We start from the raw sequence: 18545 nt of genomic DNA on the forward strand, positions 1-18545 counted from the left end.
ATTATACTTAAAATATAAAAGGGCACAGTATAATATAAAATCTAAAAAGTTGGCCGGGTATAGTGGCTCATTCCTGTAATCTCAGCACTTTGTGTGGCCGAGGAAGGTGGATCACTTGAGGCCAGGAGTTTGAGACCAGCCAGGCCAACAGAGTCATACCCTGTCTCTACTAAAAATAGAAAACATTAGCTAGGTGTGGTGGCACACACCTGTAATCCCAGCTACTCAGGAGGCTGAGGCACGAAAATTGATTGAACCCAGGAGGCGGAGGTTGCAGTGAGCCGAGATCGCACCACAGCACTCCAGCCTCACCAACTGAGTCAGACTCTGTCTCAAAAAAAAATAAAAATAGGCCGGGCGCGGTGGCTCAAGCCTGTAATCCCAGCACTTTGGGAGGCCGAGACGGGCGGATCACAAGGTCAGGAGATCGAGACCATCCTGGCTAACACGGTGAAACCCCGTCTCTACTAAAGAACACAAAAAACTAGCCGGGCGACAAGGCGGGCGCCTGTAGTCCCAGCTACTCGGGAGGCGGAGGCAGGAGAATGGCGTAAACCTGGGAGGCGGAGCTTGCAGTGAGCTGAGATCCGGCCACTGCACTCCAGCCTGGGCGACCGAGCCAGACTCCGTCTCAAAAAAAAAAAAAATAAAATAAAATAAATAAATAAATAAATAAATAAATAAATCTAAAAAGTCTCCCTCCTTCTGTCTTCTGTGTCCTTCTCTTCTCCCAAAGGTACCCATTGTTAAAGGGGTTTGGTGGAGGTTCCAGGAAAAGCTGTGTACATCTCAGGCTGTGTGCCCAGGGACTGCTCCAGGCCCTGCCCCTTACACTTGATGTTGTATCTTGGAGAGCTTTCTATATCAGCCCATGGGATAAAGCTACTGTTTGGAGAGATTTTTATTATGTAACCCTTAACCTTTTGGTGGGCACTTAGGCTGCTATTACAACTCCACTTCAATATACATCCTTGGCTAATATCTCTGCAGGTAAATTCCTTACAGTGCACTTGCTGTGTTCAAAGGGTAAGTGCCCTTATAATTTAAACGGATGTCTCCAAACTGCCCTCCAAAAAATGATTTACCTATTTACATCCCCACTAACAGTATCAAATTACCTGTTTTCTCACACTCTCCCCAACATAGGGTATCAAGTTTATTCATCTCTGCCAATCCAATAATAAAAACAAATAGTGCCAGTCTTTTAATTAGCATTTCTTTAACTACAAGTGAGCTAAACAACTTTTCGTTGGATTAATGGCCACCTACTGTGGTTATGAGCAGGGCAGGGTGAGGATGCCAGCTAGTCTGGATTCACACAACCACATACTAACCCTTGTGAGTGCCAATCAGGTATTATAAAGCAGTCACTTAGCCTCACTGTACTCTGTTTCCTCATCTGTGAACAATGGTACCTATTTCATAGGGTTGTTTGGAGAATTAAATGAGAAAATATATGTGAAATGCTCAGTACAGCCCCTGGCATACAGTGAGGGCTTGCGAAGACTCCGCTACCAGTAGTAGTAGCAGTTGTAGGAGAAAAAGAAGGACAGCTCTTTCTTTGGGACCTCTCTCTTCAGATCCTTTGCCTGTTTTTCAGTTGGGTTGTCTATCCATTTCTTACTGGTTTGTATGATTTTTTTTTTCAAATTAAAGAAATGAGCCATTCATCACTTGTCATAAATATTTTTCCCACCTTGCTGCTTGTTTTGTTTGTAGAATTTCCCTGTTTTTGCAAAATAACTTTTGTTATCTTTCTTTATGCAAGAAATACGTATTAACTATAGAAAGATTAGAAAATACAAACAGAGGAAACAAACATCACCTGTAATTTCACATCCTAGATACTTTCTGTGAATTTTTTTGAGTCAACTCTTCACCAAAAATGGGATTCCACACATATTGCTTTGATATGATCACAATATATTGTGACTAACTTTCTACACTGCAGCCCCTTTTGATTCCCTAAGTCAGTATTTTGCCCTCCTCTCAACACACTTCCCTTCTTCACAGACTCCTGTCTGTTCCAAGTTCAAGAGATGCCCTGTGTCCGAGAAGAACTTCAGACAACACAGGCCTCCTTCTCCCAGCCAATGAAAAAAGCTGGAAGCACCAAGATTCATAGGCACCCTTTTCCATTGACAAAGCCTTGAATGCTACCAAGCCCTCTAGAACGTATGCTACAATAAACAATTAACCAGCAGTCCCCCTGGAAGACTTTGACAGGTGATGCTCCTGTTATAGCTTGCTCCAGATTTCCCTGGGATTGCAGAATTACTGCGTCTTATAAATGCCAGGGACAGGTTTGTAAAAGACTGACAGTTTTACCAGGGGCTTGACCTCACCACTTCCAAATAAAGAGATCACCATGACCCCAAGTTTTTTTCTATCTTAGAAACGTCGGGTCGGGCACGAGGGCTCACGCCCGTAATCCCAGCACTTTGGGAGGCCAAGGCGGGTGGATCACCTGAGGTCAGGAGTTTGAGACCAGCCTAACCAACATGGAGAAACCACGTCTCTACTAAACATACAAAATTAGCTGGGTGTGGTGGTGCAGGCCTGTAATCCCAGCTATTTGGGAGGCTGAGGCAGGAGAATCGCTTGAACCCAGGAGGTGGAGGTTGCAGTGATCCATTGCACCTTGTTCGCCCAGGCAACAAGAGCGAAACTCCATCTCAAAAAAATAAAATAAAATAAAATAAAAAATGTTTGACTTGGGGAATTCCTGACTTCCTTACTGGTGGTCAAGGCAGACACTGTGCAGGCTCCAGAGTCAGTGCACTTGCTGACAGTGCACTTGCTGTGTTCAAAGGGTAAGTGCCTTATATGCCTTAATACTGACACCTAAAGCCCAGTGGGCCCAGGCCGGGAAAATGGGACAGAGGCTCTGCTTACTTTAATTCAGTGTCAGAAATGGTCACAACTCAACAACTCAAAGGAAATTAAGAAACTAAATAATGAGGCTCAGGGCTGGACGTTGTGGCTCATGTCTGTAGTCCCAGCACTTTGGGAGGTGGAAGTGGGCGGATCACCTGAGGTCAGGAGTTCAAGACCAGCCTGACCAATATGGTGAAACCCTGTCTCTACTAAAAATATAAAACTTAGCCAGGTGTGGTGGCGCATGCCTGTAGTCCCAGCTACTCAGGAGGCTGAGGCAGAAGAATTGCTTGAACCTTGGAGGTGGAGGTTGCAGTGAGCCGATATTGTGCCACTGTACTTCAGCCTGGGAGACAGAGCAAGACTCCGTCTCGGCGGGGGGAAAAAAGGGTGGGGTGGGGGCAGGCCTCAGAAACAGGAGAAAAAAGTGTGGGGAGGGGCAGAAAGGAATCTCATCTTTCACATTTGAACAGTTACATTATCCAGCTAAGTCCAAAGAACAGCTTCTCTCTGGACCCAGGGATCTCACTCCAAAAACAGATGAGCAGCCAGCAGGGTCCCATGACGTCCCCTCTCCCACAGGTCTACTCAGAGACACCTGCTCCCACATCAAGTACACCAGAAAGATGGTGCAGGAATTAACAGGCAGACTGAGGTTTCAAGAGGTAAAGAGAGAATGTTCCCAGGAGTTAGGAGGCAGACTGAGGTTTCAAGAGGTAAAGAGAGAATGTTCCCAGAGTTTTTGCTCGCTAACTACTTCGGTTTTGCATTCCCATTTGAGACCCCACAGAAATGAATGTGGATTTCTCTACTCCAATGGTGCAGGTGGAACAAACTCCCATTTAGGCTTGTTCAATGAATGTAAAATAAAACATTTCTAATGGTGACAACTCTGCAGCCAGTCAGACACAGCGAGTCTTTTCTCCACGGGTTCTGGTTCTCTACCCCTTTACGCAGTTGCCTTTCCTGTTGCTGTTGCAACAGTGACTGTTGCAACACTGGGTTTTCAGCTCTGCCCTGTACCCAGAGGAGGTGGCAGTCACCGCAGAGCCCAGGACAGGAGTGGGCTGCTCCTTCCAGATAACGCAGAAGCAGCACCCACTTCCTCCCCACTCCCCGTAGCAATTTTAAGGGAGCTCATTCTGTCATAGCCAATTTGAAGAAGCAAGAAATGACACTAAACCAATGAAACTAAATCTTACTCTGCATTCGCATGCCCCACAGCATGAGGTTCCACACTGGGCACTCAAAATTCAGGACAGACAGAGCTCATTTCAACCCCTCTAAAAAAGCACACTGGGCTTCCAGACTTTGTGAGTAGTGGAGGGAAACCATCCAGCCTCAGCAAACAGCTCCCCAGGCTCACCTTGGGCGTGCAGTGCACGGTGGAGCAGGGGCAGGAGCCCTGCCTGCCAGAAGGAGTAGCAGCCATCCACCAGCTTGTTGCAGCGGCCCTGAAATCCTCCTTCAAATCGCATCTGCCGGCTTGTCACCCATTGCTGAGGAGACACAGATGGGAAAGGCAGTTGTAGGCTAAAAGAGACAAAAATCCAGCCCGACAGGATCTCCAGGAGTCAATCTGTGGGATGAAGGGTTTCCCATCTTGTGGCTTCTCGGCACTCCAGTTCTGGTGCTCCGGTTTTCTTTCTTCCCTCCCCACACTGCCACAGACACAGAGTGAAGCATTTAAGCCAACGCTGTGGAGGCATCCAGCACTGATCTCTGCTCAACGCCTAGCAGACAACTACCTTTTCCTGGGTTCCAAAGCAGTGCCAGTGCTGAGAGGATAAAGAGGCCAAGCTGGTTTGTTAGGAGACCTTCAAAGTCTCTTAATAAACATGGCTTAAGTTGGAAATTGAAGGCAAGACTAACAGTAGCTCATTTCTCATTACTTCCCTGCTCAGGGGAGTTTATTAAAAGCAGATAAATGGAATTTGGTACTATATTTCATCAGATGATCTCAGACTGCTCCTGACTTTTACTTGGCACCTGGGGAAATTTACCCAAGGTCTCTTAGCAAGTCACTAGCAGGCCTGAAAGCAGAAGCCATTCATTCTAATTACCAAATGACAATTCTGCCCAGCCTGTGGCTGATATAAGAAAATCTTTTACTTTGAAGCTGTAAAATAGGTCTTTTTTTTTTTTTTTTTTTTGAGATGGAGTCTCGCTCTGTTGCCCAGGCTGGAGTGCAGTGGCCAGATCTCAGCTCACTGCAAGCTCCGCCTCCCAGGTTCACGCCATTCTCCTGCCTCAGCCTCCCGAGTAGCTGGGACTACAGGCACCCACCACCTCGCCTGGCTAGTTTTTTGTATTTTTTAGTAGAGACGGGGTTTCACCGTGTTAGCCAGGATGGTAAAATAGGTCTTAATGTCACTCAGTGGTCACACACGATACCACCATTCCTTGCTTATCTACAAGTTTTCTAAACACACTCTACTACAAAGATCAAGATAGTCATGGGTTTGGTCCCTTGAAATGAGCAGAACCAACTGGCTGAGCAGATATGACATTTCCATTTCCCTCCCTAGACCACCTAGGCCATTCCAGCCACAGACTTACAGAGCTGCCTCACTCAACTGAAAGGGTACAGGGGAGGGTACTTCCCGTTTCTAGAGCCTTACTAGGTAAAGTTCCTGAAAGGAGCCACTGGGACCCTTGATGGAAGTGGGGGCCAGCCCTCCCCTAAAAGCTGTAGTTTAGATTATATCCCTCTTCAAGGCAACACCTGTCCATAGAGAGTCACAGTCACAAATTCTTAAAAGAGACAGAAAACACTGCACTGCAGGTTCAAGTTGGTCTTAAATGAACCAGGGCTTCCAGCATGTAATGGAAGTGGGCTAAGCATTACTCAGGCAGAGGGAAAGCAGGTGCTGCAGTGGGAGTCCGTTCCTCATTTCTGCTTACCGTAGGGCTTAAGTGTTTTTAAGCACACTAATTTATTTTTTCCAGTGCCTAAGCCCATGGATTTGTTCTGTTTCCTTGGGCTACAGGAATTCATACTTCAGATATGTGTCCTACTTCTCCCAAAGCAAATGGAAGGGAGTAGTCTGGGTTAGAGCACCGGTCCCTAACCCCTGGGCCATGCCAGGCTGCACAGCAGGACATGAGTGGTGGGTGAGCCAGCGAAAGCTTCATCTGTATTTACAGCTGCTCCTCACTGCTCGCATTACTGCCTGAGCTCCACTTCCTGACAGATCAGCAGCAGCATTAGATTCTCATAGGAGCACAAACCCTACTGTGAACTGTGTGTGCCAGGCTTCTAGATTGCATGCTCTATATGAGAGTCTAATGCCTAATGATCTGTCACTGTCTCCCATTGCCCCCAAATGGGACTGTCTAGTTGAAGGAAAACAAGCTCAGGGCTCCCATTGATTCTACATTATTGTGAGTTGTATAATTATTTCATTATATATTACAATGTAATAGTATTAGAAATAAAGTACACAATAAATGTAACGTACTTGAATCATCCTGAAACCATTACCCCCTGCCCCATCCCCCACCCCAGGTCCATGGAAAAATTATCTCCCACAAAACTGGTCCCTTGTGCCAAAAAGATTATTACTCTGTGTTAGAGGGACACTAACATTTATTAAGTACCTACTATGTGCCAGGCCGTTTATAAATGTTCTCTCCTTTAACCTTAAAAAAGTAAGGATAGTTATCCCTACCTTATAAAAGAAAAAATATCAAGCTAGAAGAGATTAGACAATTTGCCTAAGGACCCATGTCTCAAATGTAGTAGGGACAGGGTTCAAATCTGGAACACTGCCATTATAACTGAGGCACTCCCTGATCACATTCCTTATTTCTGCCTGGGAGATGGGACTTTTTTGTTTCATCCCTTATTGGTGCTCAGATTCTAAAACATCTGAGAAACTCTTAAGTTCAGCATACAAAGTTGGCTGTTTCGGCATGAGCCTTCAAGCCTTCAGGAATCTTTAAAAAGACTATGCCGGGGGAGGCTTTCTGAAGGTGGAGGCAAGATGCTGCTGGTTACATCTCTACAGGGTACTACAGAAACTCTCCAGGAAGCTCACGATGGGCCGTACAACGGGAGGCTGGCATCTGAACTCAGGCAGAGGAGGTGCATGTCAGTTGCAGCTGGTTTGCTCTGAGGTCATGGTCAGGGGGCACATGCTCAAATGACATGACGGGGAATGCCTTCTCCTTGGTGGCCATGGAGGTGTGTGTGTTTGTGCACCCACTGATCATTTAACTACAATCTAGTGACTCCCTGAAGCTGACTGCTTTCTGAGTTTCTTCTGAATACTGGCCAGGAGCCTGGGGTCCAGACATAAATGTTGGGCTGCCTTCTCAATGCAATTAGCCAGCTCTGCCTAAATAACTCATTTAAATGTAGGTACTAAATGTTTACACAGTGCAGCAGGTAACAAAAGTTTGGTTTCAAAATGCTGCAAAACTCTTCTTGTAACTTTTCCTTTTAGGAGGTTCTTTCTATAACACACGAAAACCTCTAATTCTACGTAACTGAAGTATAAGGAAGGTACTCTGCTCACACCAGATGTCTGCGGGACACAGTCTATGCAGTCTACACACTATGTAAAAAGCTCTAAGCAGGAAGACAGAAAGGCAGAAGGGGGAGCCAAGACAGAGCAGCTGCTCACTCCTTCCTCTGTGTTGGAACAGAGCTAACTGTTAGCCCTTCCCATAGCCAAACTCTCCCGAAGCCTGCGTGTCTGAGTACAATCACCTCACCATGACCTGGGGTCTGAGAGGAGGCTGGTTCAAAAGATACTTACTAACAAGCTCTTCAAGTTCAAGGAACGTTCCCTCTTGAGGATTACCAGCGCGGCCAAGCCACAGAAGGTATAGCCGCCGTGGGCTTCCATCCCTGGTACCCCGCCAATGCCACCTTCCCAGTTCTGACACCTAAGAAGAGATTGAGAAAAGCAGATTGAGTGGCCAGTGAGTGGACGTACACAAGTCCAGGACCATCCTAGATGGCAGAGAAAAAGTTCACTTAGATTAAGGTGTGAGCCATCACAACTATGAATGAAAAGATGCCAACTAATTAACTTTTGGAAATGTCTTTTCAAAAAAAAAAAAAAAGCTGGGCCTGGTGGTGCCCATGTGTAATCCTAGCTGCTCAGGAGAATAAGGCAAGAAGATCACTTGAGACCAGGAGTTCAAGGCTCCAGTGAGCTATGATCACGCCATTGTGCTCCAGCCTGGGTGAAGGAGCGAGACTAGGTCTCTAAAAATATAAGTACAATAAAAACTGTAAAATGTTAAAAACCCAGACACTTAGAAACAGCCTACTTGAGTAAGAAACATAATAATTCAAATTATTACTCTTTGGGAGAAAGTTATAAAATCATATATATATACACGCACACACACACACACACATACATATAGTGATAACCATCAAGTTGAAACAAAGTTGAAAAGTGATTGTTGATTCTAGTGATCTTTTATTTTTGCAACAGGGTCTTAACTCTGTTACCTAGGTTGACTGCATATCACGGCTCACTGTAGCCTCAACCTCGTGGACTCAGGCAATCCTCCCATCTCAGCCTCCTGAGTAGCTGGGACTATGGGCATGCCCCACCATACCCGGCCAATTTTTTGTATTTTTTGTAGAGTTGGGGCTTTGCCATGTTACCCAGGCCGGTCTTAAATTTCTGGCCTCAAGGAATCCTCCCACCCCAGCATCCCAAAGCGCTGGGATGACAGGCAGGGGCCACCGCACTTGGCCTCTGGTGATCTTTGAGTACAGGTCTGTTGGAAATATTTTTCCTTTATGTTTTTCTCTTTGTTCAAAAAGTTTTTATAATGAACCTTTATACTCTTCAAAAATAAACGTTATTTTTAAAAATTATAATTAGGTCAGGTGGCGATGGCTTCTTAACAGCCTGCAAAACCATGAGCCAAATAAACCTCTTTTCTTTCTAAGTTACCCAGCCTCAGGTATTCCTTTATAGTGACACAAAATGGACTAACACAAGGACAAGAAATAACTGACTTAGTAGAATAGAGAAACCTTCCCTACCCAAATGGTAGGGATGGGAGAGGGGCAACAAAAAGCAAGGTGATGTGCTCCAATAAAAGGCTCCAGGATTAGAGATACAGGGAACCTCCACAAAGTGGAATGCGTTTGAACCAAGTTTGTTGGTTGCAAACTTATGTAAGTCCCCTACTCAAATCCAGCAGAAGATGGGAAGTTTCAGAGCTGAGTTCCAGAATATCCAACAAGCTAAGAGGAGGAGGGAACACTGCACCCAACGGGATTACGTGAGAGTCAGCAATCTGAACACAATACCCCCAGCCCCATTCCCTTGTGTATTTCACACAAGGCTGCCAGTTTCATACTCCAAGCAGGATTTAGAAGATTACTCTCCGAGGGAACTGATAAGCCCAAGGGAAAAACCCTACAGATACTGCTTTGAGAATTCCCCAATGAATGGCTTGATCCTGCCCACCCTCACAGAGCTCTCCAGCAGCTTTTCAGTGCTGGACCCTTAAAAATGAACAGACAGCTATAGAGTACCAGACATTTGACTGCAGTCTCTACTATGAAAGAGAAGGAGACCAAAACAAACAAAAATAAACTGGCGGAAATAAGACACGGAGCAAAAGAAAACTTTTTAAAGTTGTATCTTTAGATAAAATATTATATGAAGTAAGACTACTGAGAGGACAAAATATCCCCAGAAAACAAGAGAGTATATAAAAAAGTACTCAGGAAGTAAAAGTAGTCAGGGAAGAAAACTAAAAATAGGATTACAAAAATAAAAACAAGAGGATTAGACGATAAATACTAAGAGAATCTCTCAAAGTATAAGAAGAAGGATTAGAGATGGAAACCATGCAATGAAGTATTTTTATTTTTATTTATTTATTTTTGAGACAGAGTCTCGCTCTGTTGCTGAGGCTGGAGTGCAGTGGCACAATCTTGGCTCACTGCAACCTCCGCCTCCTGGGTTCAAGTGATTCTCCTGCCTCAGCCTCCTGAGTAGCTGGGATTACAGGTGCACGGCACCACGCCCGGCTAATTTTTGTATTTTTAGCAGAGACAGGGTTTCACCATGTTGGTCAGGCTGGTCTTGAACTCCTGGCCTCGTGTTCTGCCTGCCTTGGCCTCCCAAAGTGCTGGGATTATAGGTGTAAGCCACTGCGCCTGGAAGTATTTTTATTCTTTTTTATTCATTGATTGATTTTGAGATGGAGTCTCACACTGTCACCCGGGCTGGAGTGCAATGGTGCAATCTTGGCTCACTGCAACCTCTGCCTCCTGGGTTCAAGCAATTCTCCTGCCTCAGCCTCGCGAGTGGCTGGGATTGCAGGCACCCGCCACCATGCCTGGCTAATTTTTTGTATATTTTGTAGAGGCTGGGTTTCACCATGTTGGCCATGCTGGTCTCGAACTCCTGACCTCGTGATCTGCCCGCCTCAGCCTCCCAAAGTGTTGTGATTACAGGCCTGAGTCACCGTGCCCAGCCTCAAAGTATTTTTAAAAGTCAGACAATCAAATGTACTAATGGGATGTCATATTTCAAAAAGAGGCTGGCCAGGTACAGTGGCTCATGTCTGTAATCCCAGCACTTTGGAAGACCAAGGCAGGAGGATCATTTGAGGTCAGGAATTTGAGACCAGCCTGGTCAATATGCAAAACCCCATCTCTACTAAAAATATGAAAATTAGCTGGGCATGGTGGCAGGCATCTGAGGTTGCAGTGAGCTAAGATTATGCCACTGCACTCCAGCCTGGGTGACAGAGCAAGATTCCATCACATACAAAAAAGAATCAAGATTCCAAGCCTCTAAAGAAGGACAGGATGGGGATAGAGAAAGAGAGACAGACGAAAAAAAAAAATACAGAGAATTAAGAATCACAATGGCACTGCCAGGTAGTACAGCACAGTGGAATCCACTTGACTTCTTTGTATTTCAGCTTAATACAAAATTGAAAGGCTGGGTGTGGTGGCTCACACTTGTAATCCCAGCACTTTGGGAGGCTGAGGCAGGTGGATTGCTTGAGCTCAGGGGTTTAAGACCAGCCTGGGCAACATGGAAAAACTCCATCTCTACCAAAAACACAAAAATTAGGCAGGTGTGGTGGCACACACCTGCAGTCCTGGTTACTTGGAAAGCTGAGGCAGGAGGATCACTTGAACCCAGGAGGTCAAGGCTGCAGTGAGCCAAGATCACACCACTGCACTCCAGCCTGGGTGACAAAGTGAGACCCTGTTTCAAAGAACAAATTAATTAAATTAAATTAATTAAATTCAGTATCCCACCACTTGACATATAAGGAAACTATGACACAGAACAGTGGAATAACTTGTACAAGCACAAGCTAATCAGAAATGGCATACCTGTAATTCCAACACTTTGGGGGGCTGAGGCAGTAAGACTGCTTGAAACCAGGAGTTCAAGACCAGCCTGGGCAACACAGACTGTCTTTACAAGACATTTTAAAAATTAGCTAGGCGTTGTGGTGCACACCTGTGGTCTCTGCAACTCACGAGGCTGAGGTAGGAAGACTGCTTGAGCCCAGGAGGTCAAGGCTGCAGTGAGCTGTGATTGTATCACTGCAATTCAGCCAGGGCAACAAAGCAAGACCCTGTCTTCAAAGAAAAAACAAACAAACAAACAAACAAACCCAGGTGCAGTGGCTCATGCCTATAATCCTTGAACTTTGGGAGGTCAAGGTGTGTGGATGGCCTGAGCCCAGAAGTTCAAGCCCCACCTGGGTAACACAGACAGACCCCCTCTCTACAATTTTTAAAAAAAACATTAGCTGGTTATGGTGGCACGTGCCTGTTGTTCCAGCTACTTGGGAGGTTGAGAAGGAAGGACTGCTTGAGCCCAGGAGGTGGTGGCTGCAGCAAGCTGTGATCACGCCACTATACTCCAGCTTGTGCAACAGAGCAAGACAAAAGAAAAGAAAAAAGAAAAGAAAAGAAAAGAAAAGAAGGAAGGAAGGAAAGAAAGAAAGAAAGCGAGAGAGAGATGAAAGAGAGATAAAGAGAGGAAGAAAGAAGGAAGAGAAGAGGAAAGAAAGGGCAAAACTGGAAATCAAACCCAGGCTGTCTGAGTTCCGTGTCTAGGCTGTGCCTAATCAATCAACCCTCCTGCAAACGACAGCTGTACGCTGAACAAAATACAAAGAAACAGCTTCCTGAGGGCTCAGCTGACTGAAACAAGGCAGGCAAATTTTGGTGGAGTTTGAAACTTGGAACAGAGAACAGCACGCAGTTAGTCCCTCCCTTCCCCCACAACTTTTTCTCTCTGGTTTGCCCTCAGGATGGCAGCCGTAGCCCAGGGTGGCAGCAGCAGGCCAGGGGTCAGGGGTCAGCGGCAAGCAGCCAACACTCTAATGGGAAGCCAACCATCCTTCTGGCAGGAAGATGCAGGCTGCCAGAAACTGAGGATGAATCCAGAAACAGGAAAGTCAAAGAAGAAAAATCCCAAATTCTGCATTTAAACTCAGTTCAAGTTTCCACATACGTGCTGGGGAAACAAAGCAACTTCCAAGCAAGAACTGAGCTCTGAGCTGCTGCAGGAGTGACAGTTTGCAGCTTGAGTCTGACCAAGTTGACTGCCTGCTAAACTGAAAACATCAACACCCTTCAGGGCAAACCACCAGAATCCATACCGTTCTGTTGTATGACACCTCCACCATCATATCACAATGTCCAGGACACAACACAACATCACGCGGCACAGGAAGACTCATGGAGCTGACATGCCAACTCTAGGACACACAGATGTGGAAATTCCCAGACAAGCAATTTAAAGCAGACATTATAATTACATACTTACCACAGCAAAGTGAACAAAAATACACTCATAAAGAATAAAAAGATGGGAAATCTCAACGGAGAAACACAAAATATAAAAGAGAACCAAACACAGGCAGTGCCTACTCTCCAGCTCTCAACTATAGCTACCTTACCATTGAGCATGACATAGTCCTCAATGAACTCTGGTTACTATTATCAGCCTTATTCACAATGACATTAGAAGCCAGAAGATAAACAAAGCAATGCTTACAAAATTCAGAAAGAATACAGTTTATACCATTTCCAATTTAGAAATCTCTAACCAAATAATTAAGTGTGAGATTAGAACACAGATACATGCAAGATATTAAAATTTATCTCCCAGGTCCCCTTTGTTGGGATCTGTTGGAGTACAATGCTTCATGAAAATAACGAAGAAAAAGGAGGACAGGGACTTCAACAAAGGAGATAAGTGAAGTGAATTTCATGCTGAAAGGAAGCTTCGGAATGCCTGCTGTGCAGCAAGCTGAGAGCAATCTGTCCAGACTGAAGCAGGAGGGCAGAGGGCTCCAAGAGGGGTGACTCAAAACGCATGCGTGCACAGAGGCAGGTTACCTGAAGGGTTTGACTACGTTTAATTTTTTTATAGCTCTGACAGACAATTTGGGAAGGAATTCATAAGTACATTCATGATATATCCATTAACTCCAGGAAAATGAAACTCATACAAAAAAGGAAATATGATCTCAGCATATCATCTGGTGTCACTGTAAATTATATTTATATGGTAAGACATGCTACTTTGATAAAAACAAAAATTTTTTAACTAAAACAGTATCTCAGCTTGGGTATCATTCCATCATAGTATATATGTGTCTACTATACCTTTTGCTTTTTTTTTTTTTTTTTTTGAGACAGAGTCTTGCTCTGTCACCCAGGCTGGAGTGCAGTGGTGCAATCTCGGCTCACTGCAAGCTCCACCTCCCGGGTTCACACCATTCTCCTGCCTCAGCCTTCCGAATAGCTGGAACTACAGGCGCCCGCCACCTCGCCCAATTAACGTTTTATATTTTTAGTAGAGACGGGGTTTCACTGTGTTAGCCAGGATGGTCTCGATCTCCTGACCTCGTGATCCGCCCACCTCAGCCTCCCAAAGTGCTGGGATTACAGGCATGAGCCACCGCACCCGGCATGTTTTTTTTAAATTATGAAATATTTGAAGCATCCAGGAAAGTACAGCAGATAAAATACAGAACATACATGTATCTAATACCTAGCTTAGAATTAGCCATATACCCTTCAGGTCTTTGTTGTTGTTAATGATTACAGCTGAAGTCTCCTATGCAGACTTATCTCATTTCCTTTGCTCTCCCCGGAGCAGGAATCACCATGCTAAATTTGGTGTTTATCTTTCATATGCATGTTTTTATATTATTATATTATTCTTCTCAGAAACAATACAGAATTCTCTTGCATGTTTCAAATTTTAAGTAAATGTGCTAATCTGTATGGTTTTTTGTATTTTTTTCTTTTCATTCTTTCAGTTCAACATACAGATTTTTCTGTATTGATCCATGTAACTCTAGTTCATTTATTTTGACAGTTTCATTATATTCTGATGCAACTATACCACACTTACCATCTAGTGCTTATGAGCACTGAATCTGTGTCCAGCTTTTGGCTCTTATAAACAAGTCCTGTGCTCCTCTCTCCCATTTGTGCGTGCGAGGGTTTCTGTGGGAGTGGAATTACTGGGTCCTACACAAGGGCACCTTTGATATATTGTCAAATTGCTCTAAAAACTGGTTAAATCCGTTCAGGCTCTCACTAATATTGTTTACCAAGGTTTGTTTTATCCTTGCCAATCTAAAATATAACATTAAAGAAAGTTTGGAAAAAAGAAGACATTTTAAGTACTTAAAAAAATCATTAGATAACCCTAATGGATCTCCTGTGATTTTGTATTCCCTTCCAAGTCCCTCTGTATTTTCTTTATTTTTCTGAAGTAGCGTCGTGACCGCCTGCTCTCCAAGAGGCCAGGAGAAAGCCTGGTTTCTCTCACCTTGCTATCCACTCAGCAGTGCCCTCAAAGAGGTCTGGAGTGATGATGTTGGTCAGCGAGGCTACGGAGGCGGCACAGTATGCACTTCTGGAAAGACAGAAACAGGAAACACATTAAGCTCTACGGAAGAGCTAATGCGGCTCAGTGAACTCTGTGGGTGGACTGCTCGCCTTGCCTAGTAAGCTGTAATCACCTCCTGTCCTCACTCTTGGCACACGGTCAGTCCTCCTGGGTCTCCAACTGAGAGGTGTGACATTCTATTTGGATACAGTTGCTCACGGCATGGCTTCAGTGAAAGAACATGACATTCTATTCTCCCTACCTCCACATGGTCCAATCTACATCAGAGGAAATAACAGCCGTATCAATTCATGTCAAAAGTGGATTCAGCCCTTCTTTCAAAGACCTATAATGGTTGCCATAAATCTATGATCATTCAGGTACTTCTGATATCATTCATGTGGATGTTAGTACTGTTTCAGATTCAGGATTTCTGTTTACAGCCTTGACATGTTAAAGATTAACTATACTTTTACTGCAACAGATAAACTGCAAAACAGGCCATCAAATTGTAATATACCAAACAAGGATAGGAATAGGTGAGTCCACTCCAATACAGTCCTTAAACCTCTAGAGGGAGAAAAGAGGCTTGATTTCAAACTTCTCACCAGTACACACACAGACACACACGTTAAATGAAAAAGGCGCATGTCTATATTTTTTGTTTTGCTTTTGTTTTGGTTTTTATTGAGACAGGGTCTCACTCTGTCGCCCAGGCTGCAGTGCAGTGGTATGATCTCAGCTCACTGAAACTTCTGCCTCCTGGGTTCAAGCAATTCTCCTGTATCAGCCTCCCAAGTAGCTGGGATTACAGGCGCATGCCACCATGCATGGCTTACTTTTGTATTTTTAGTGGAGATGGTGTTTCGCCATGTTGGCTAGGCTGGTTTCAAATTCCTGACCTCAAGCAATCCACCTGCCTCGGCCTCCCAAAGTGCTGGGATTATAGGCATAAGCCACTGCGCCCAGGCTATTCTTTAAAAAAAAAAAAAAAAAAATTATTAGGCTGGGCATGGTGGCTTACGCCTGTAATTCCAGTACTTTGGGAGGCTGAGGCAGGTGGATCATGAGGCCAGGAGTTCAAGACCAACCTGACCAATATTGCGAAACCCCATCTCCACTAAAAATGCAAAGATTAGCTGGATGTGGTGGTGCACGCCTGTAGTCCCAGCTACTCGGGAGGCTGACGTAGGAGAATCACTTGAACCTGGGAGGCGGGGGTTGCAGTGAGCCAAGATAGTGCCACTGCACTCCAGCCTGGGAGACAAAGCGAGACTGTCTCAAAAAAAACCCAAAACAGAGGCGGACCTTGCAGTGAGCCAAGATCGCGCCACTGTACACCAGCCTGGGCAACAGAGCAAGACTCTGTCTAAAAAAAAAAAAACAAAAACAAAACAAAACAAAACCCAAAACAAACAAAAAAAATCATTATACTTGATTTGGGATCATTCTTGCTATTCTATCTTCCCTGCCCTAATTCTTCTTGGGGCACATTTTATTTCAGCTTCTCCCTCTGTCATGGAATACACACATAGACTGCCTTTCCTTCCCCTCTATGGTTTTTTCAAATACCCAGCATGGGGAAGACAAAAATCACTGGTTTGAATTCTGCTCAAAAATCCTACTCCTGGCCAGGTGTGGTAGTTCACACCTGTAATCAGCACTTTGGGAGGACTAAGGCAGGTGGATTATTTGAGGTCAAGAGTTTGAGATCAGCCTGGCCAACATGATGAGACCTCGTCTCTACAAAAAATACAAAAATTAGCTGGGCACGGTGGCACATGCCTGTAATCCCAGCTACTTGGGAGACTGAGGCAGGAGAATCGTTTGAACCCGAGACAGAGGTTGCAGTGAGCCAAGATCCCACCACTGCACTCCTGCCTGGGCAACAGAAAGAAACTCCATCTCAAAACAAAACAAACAAACAAAAATTCTTTTCCTAAGGGCTCCTAAGAAACATAAAAGAAGGGCCTAGTTTCCATATCCTTTTTTTTTTTTTTTTTTTTTTTAGATAGGATCTCGCTTTGTTGCCTAGGCTGCAGTGCAGTGGCGCTATCAAGGCTCATTGCAACCTCAAACTCCTGGGCTCAGCTGATCTTGCCTCAGCCTCCTAAGCAGCTGGGGCTACAGATGCATGCCACCACACCTGGCTAATTTTTTAAAAATGTTTTGTAGAGACAGGGTCTTGCTATGTTGCCCAGGTTGGTCTTGAACTCCTGGCCTCAAGTGATTCTCTCATCTCAGCCTCTCAAAATGTTGAGATTACAGACATGAGCCACCACGCTCGGCCCTGGTTTCCATCTTACTCATTATAGACATAACATGAAGCCAAATTTACTGAGGTATTCCAAAGAAGTCTCTGCAGAAGCTGCATGCATTATGATCCTACTAGCATTTTTAGCAGCCAAAGGCACAGTGGAGGTTTAGTTCTACCAGCAGGCATTGGGAGTACACAAGAGTCACAAGTGCCAATGCCAAATGTGATCATCTACCATCAGCTAATTTAGAAGATCTGATCTAATTTCCTTGCAGTCGTGGGCCTCTTAGGGAGGCTCAAATGCATTTGCTCTTGAATCCTATTGTGACTTGTTAGGTAGGAGGCAACCTATAATACAGTTTGCCTCTCACCAGTGAGGTCTAAGACGTGATGACAGCAGACACGAATCCCAGGTCTCACACTGAGACAGGGAAGAAACATAATACAACCTTTTCATGTATTTCTCCCCCTTTCCCTCCATCCAGTCATCGCAGCTCTCAAATTTGAATTTGTCCACTAACTTTCCATCCTTGCTGCCATTACCCAAATCCAAGCCTTCTTCGACCTGGATCAGTCTCCCTGCTCTCTCTCCCTCCAGCCCTGAAACCAGAGGGCTTTTATTGGAATACCACAATCCATCACTGCAATTAGGAAACTTCTAAGAAAATACAAATCAGATCACATCACTAAACTCCAGACTCCATAGGAGATTTCAGGGCCTCTGTGGCCTGTTCCCAACCTGTCCCTCCAGCTCCACTGCTCCCCTGCCCACCAGGCCATCTACACTTCAACGCTGAACTTGTCCTTTCTTGAACAACACATGCTCTCTCAGCAAACTTCTGCAAATGCTAGATCTCTGCCTCCACCTTATCCTCACAGAATGCTCCAGATTATATAACCTAGATTAGGAGGTCAGGAATAATGACTCCTGCCTTTCTTAAGAACTGAGAAAAAATGGTGCTTGCTATGAGTTCACTGTGATTTGATTTTTTACAATATACTGGATGCTATAGACCCTTGAGTAGGCTCATCTCTGAAACTATCAGCAGTGTAACAGAGCAGAAAGATCATCCAGAGACTGCTGTCTATCCCAGAAGGGCAGCAAGCTAGTCTCCAGATGTCAAACTCTCCCCTGTCACTGCTGCTTCTCTCAAAGTCAAATCCACCCAAACAAGCACTCCTGAGGACTGGCTGATGCTTCTAGGCAAAGGACAATTAAAGAAACGCCAAGTGAAAAATGATGAAACCGGGCAAACCAAGGAAAACGGATGCAATCTACAAGCTTTTCTCCATTATTTATATCTTTAATCCTTTATGTAAATAGAAAGCATGGGCACGAATGGCAGAGCATCACCCAAAATGCAAAGGTCAGGGAAGAATATGGCTACAGTGCTTGGCAGGGGAACCAATCTGTCTTACTGGAGAAGTTTCCTAGCATTTATCTAGAACATATAAAGAACATGGAGGGGGGAACTGGTGCTGGAATGAATAAGACAGCAAATAATCATAGCTGCAAAAGGTATATGATAAAATACCAA

The 18545-nt window shown here is 44.7% G+C and overlaps 1 protein-coding gene across 2 annotated transcripts in view; it reads right to left on the reverse strand.

Moving 5' to 3' along the window:
* FNTB (farnesyltransferase, CAAX box, beta) overlaps window positions 1-18545 on the reverse strand; it is a 77125-nt gene that overhangs the window by 14017 nt on the left and 44563 nt on the right. For both annotated transcript variants that reach the window (XM_030930553.1, XM_030930554.1), the window contains exons 7-9: window positions 14691-14777; window positions 7641-7770; window positions 4244-4376 (exon numbers count right to left, since the gene is read on the reverse strand). In XM_030930553.1, the coding sequence (XP_030786413.1) occupies window positions 4244-4376; window positions 7641-7770; window positions 14691-14777 (350 nt within the window). The remainder of the gene's footprint in view (window positions 1-4243; window positions 4377-7640; window positions 7771-14690; window positions 14778-18545) is intronic.

This window comes from Rhinopithecus roxellana, chromosome 5 (assembly GCF_007565055.1).
Source record: "Rhinopithecus roxellana isolate Shanxi Qingling chromosome 5, ASM756505v1, whole genome shotgun sequence".
In the NCBI taxonomy this organism is placed as follows: domain Eukaryota; kingdom Metazoa; phylum Chordata; class Mammalia; order Primates; family Cercopithecidae; genus Rhinopithecus; species Rhinopithecus roxellana.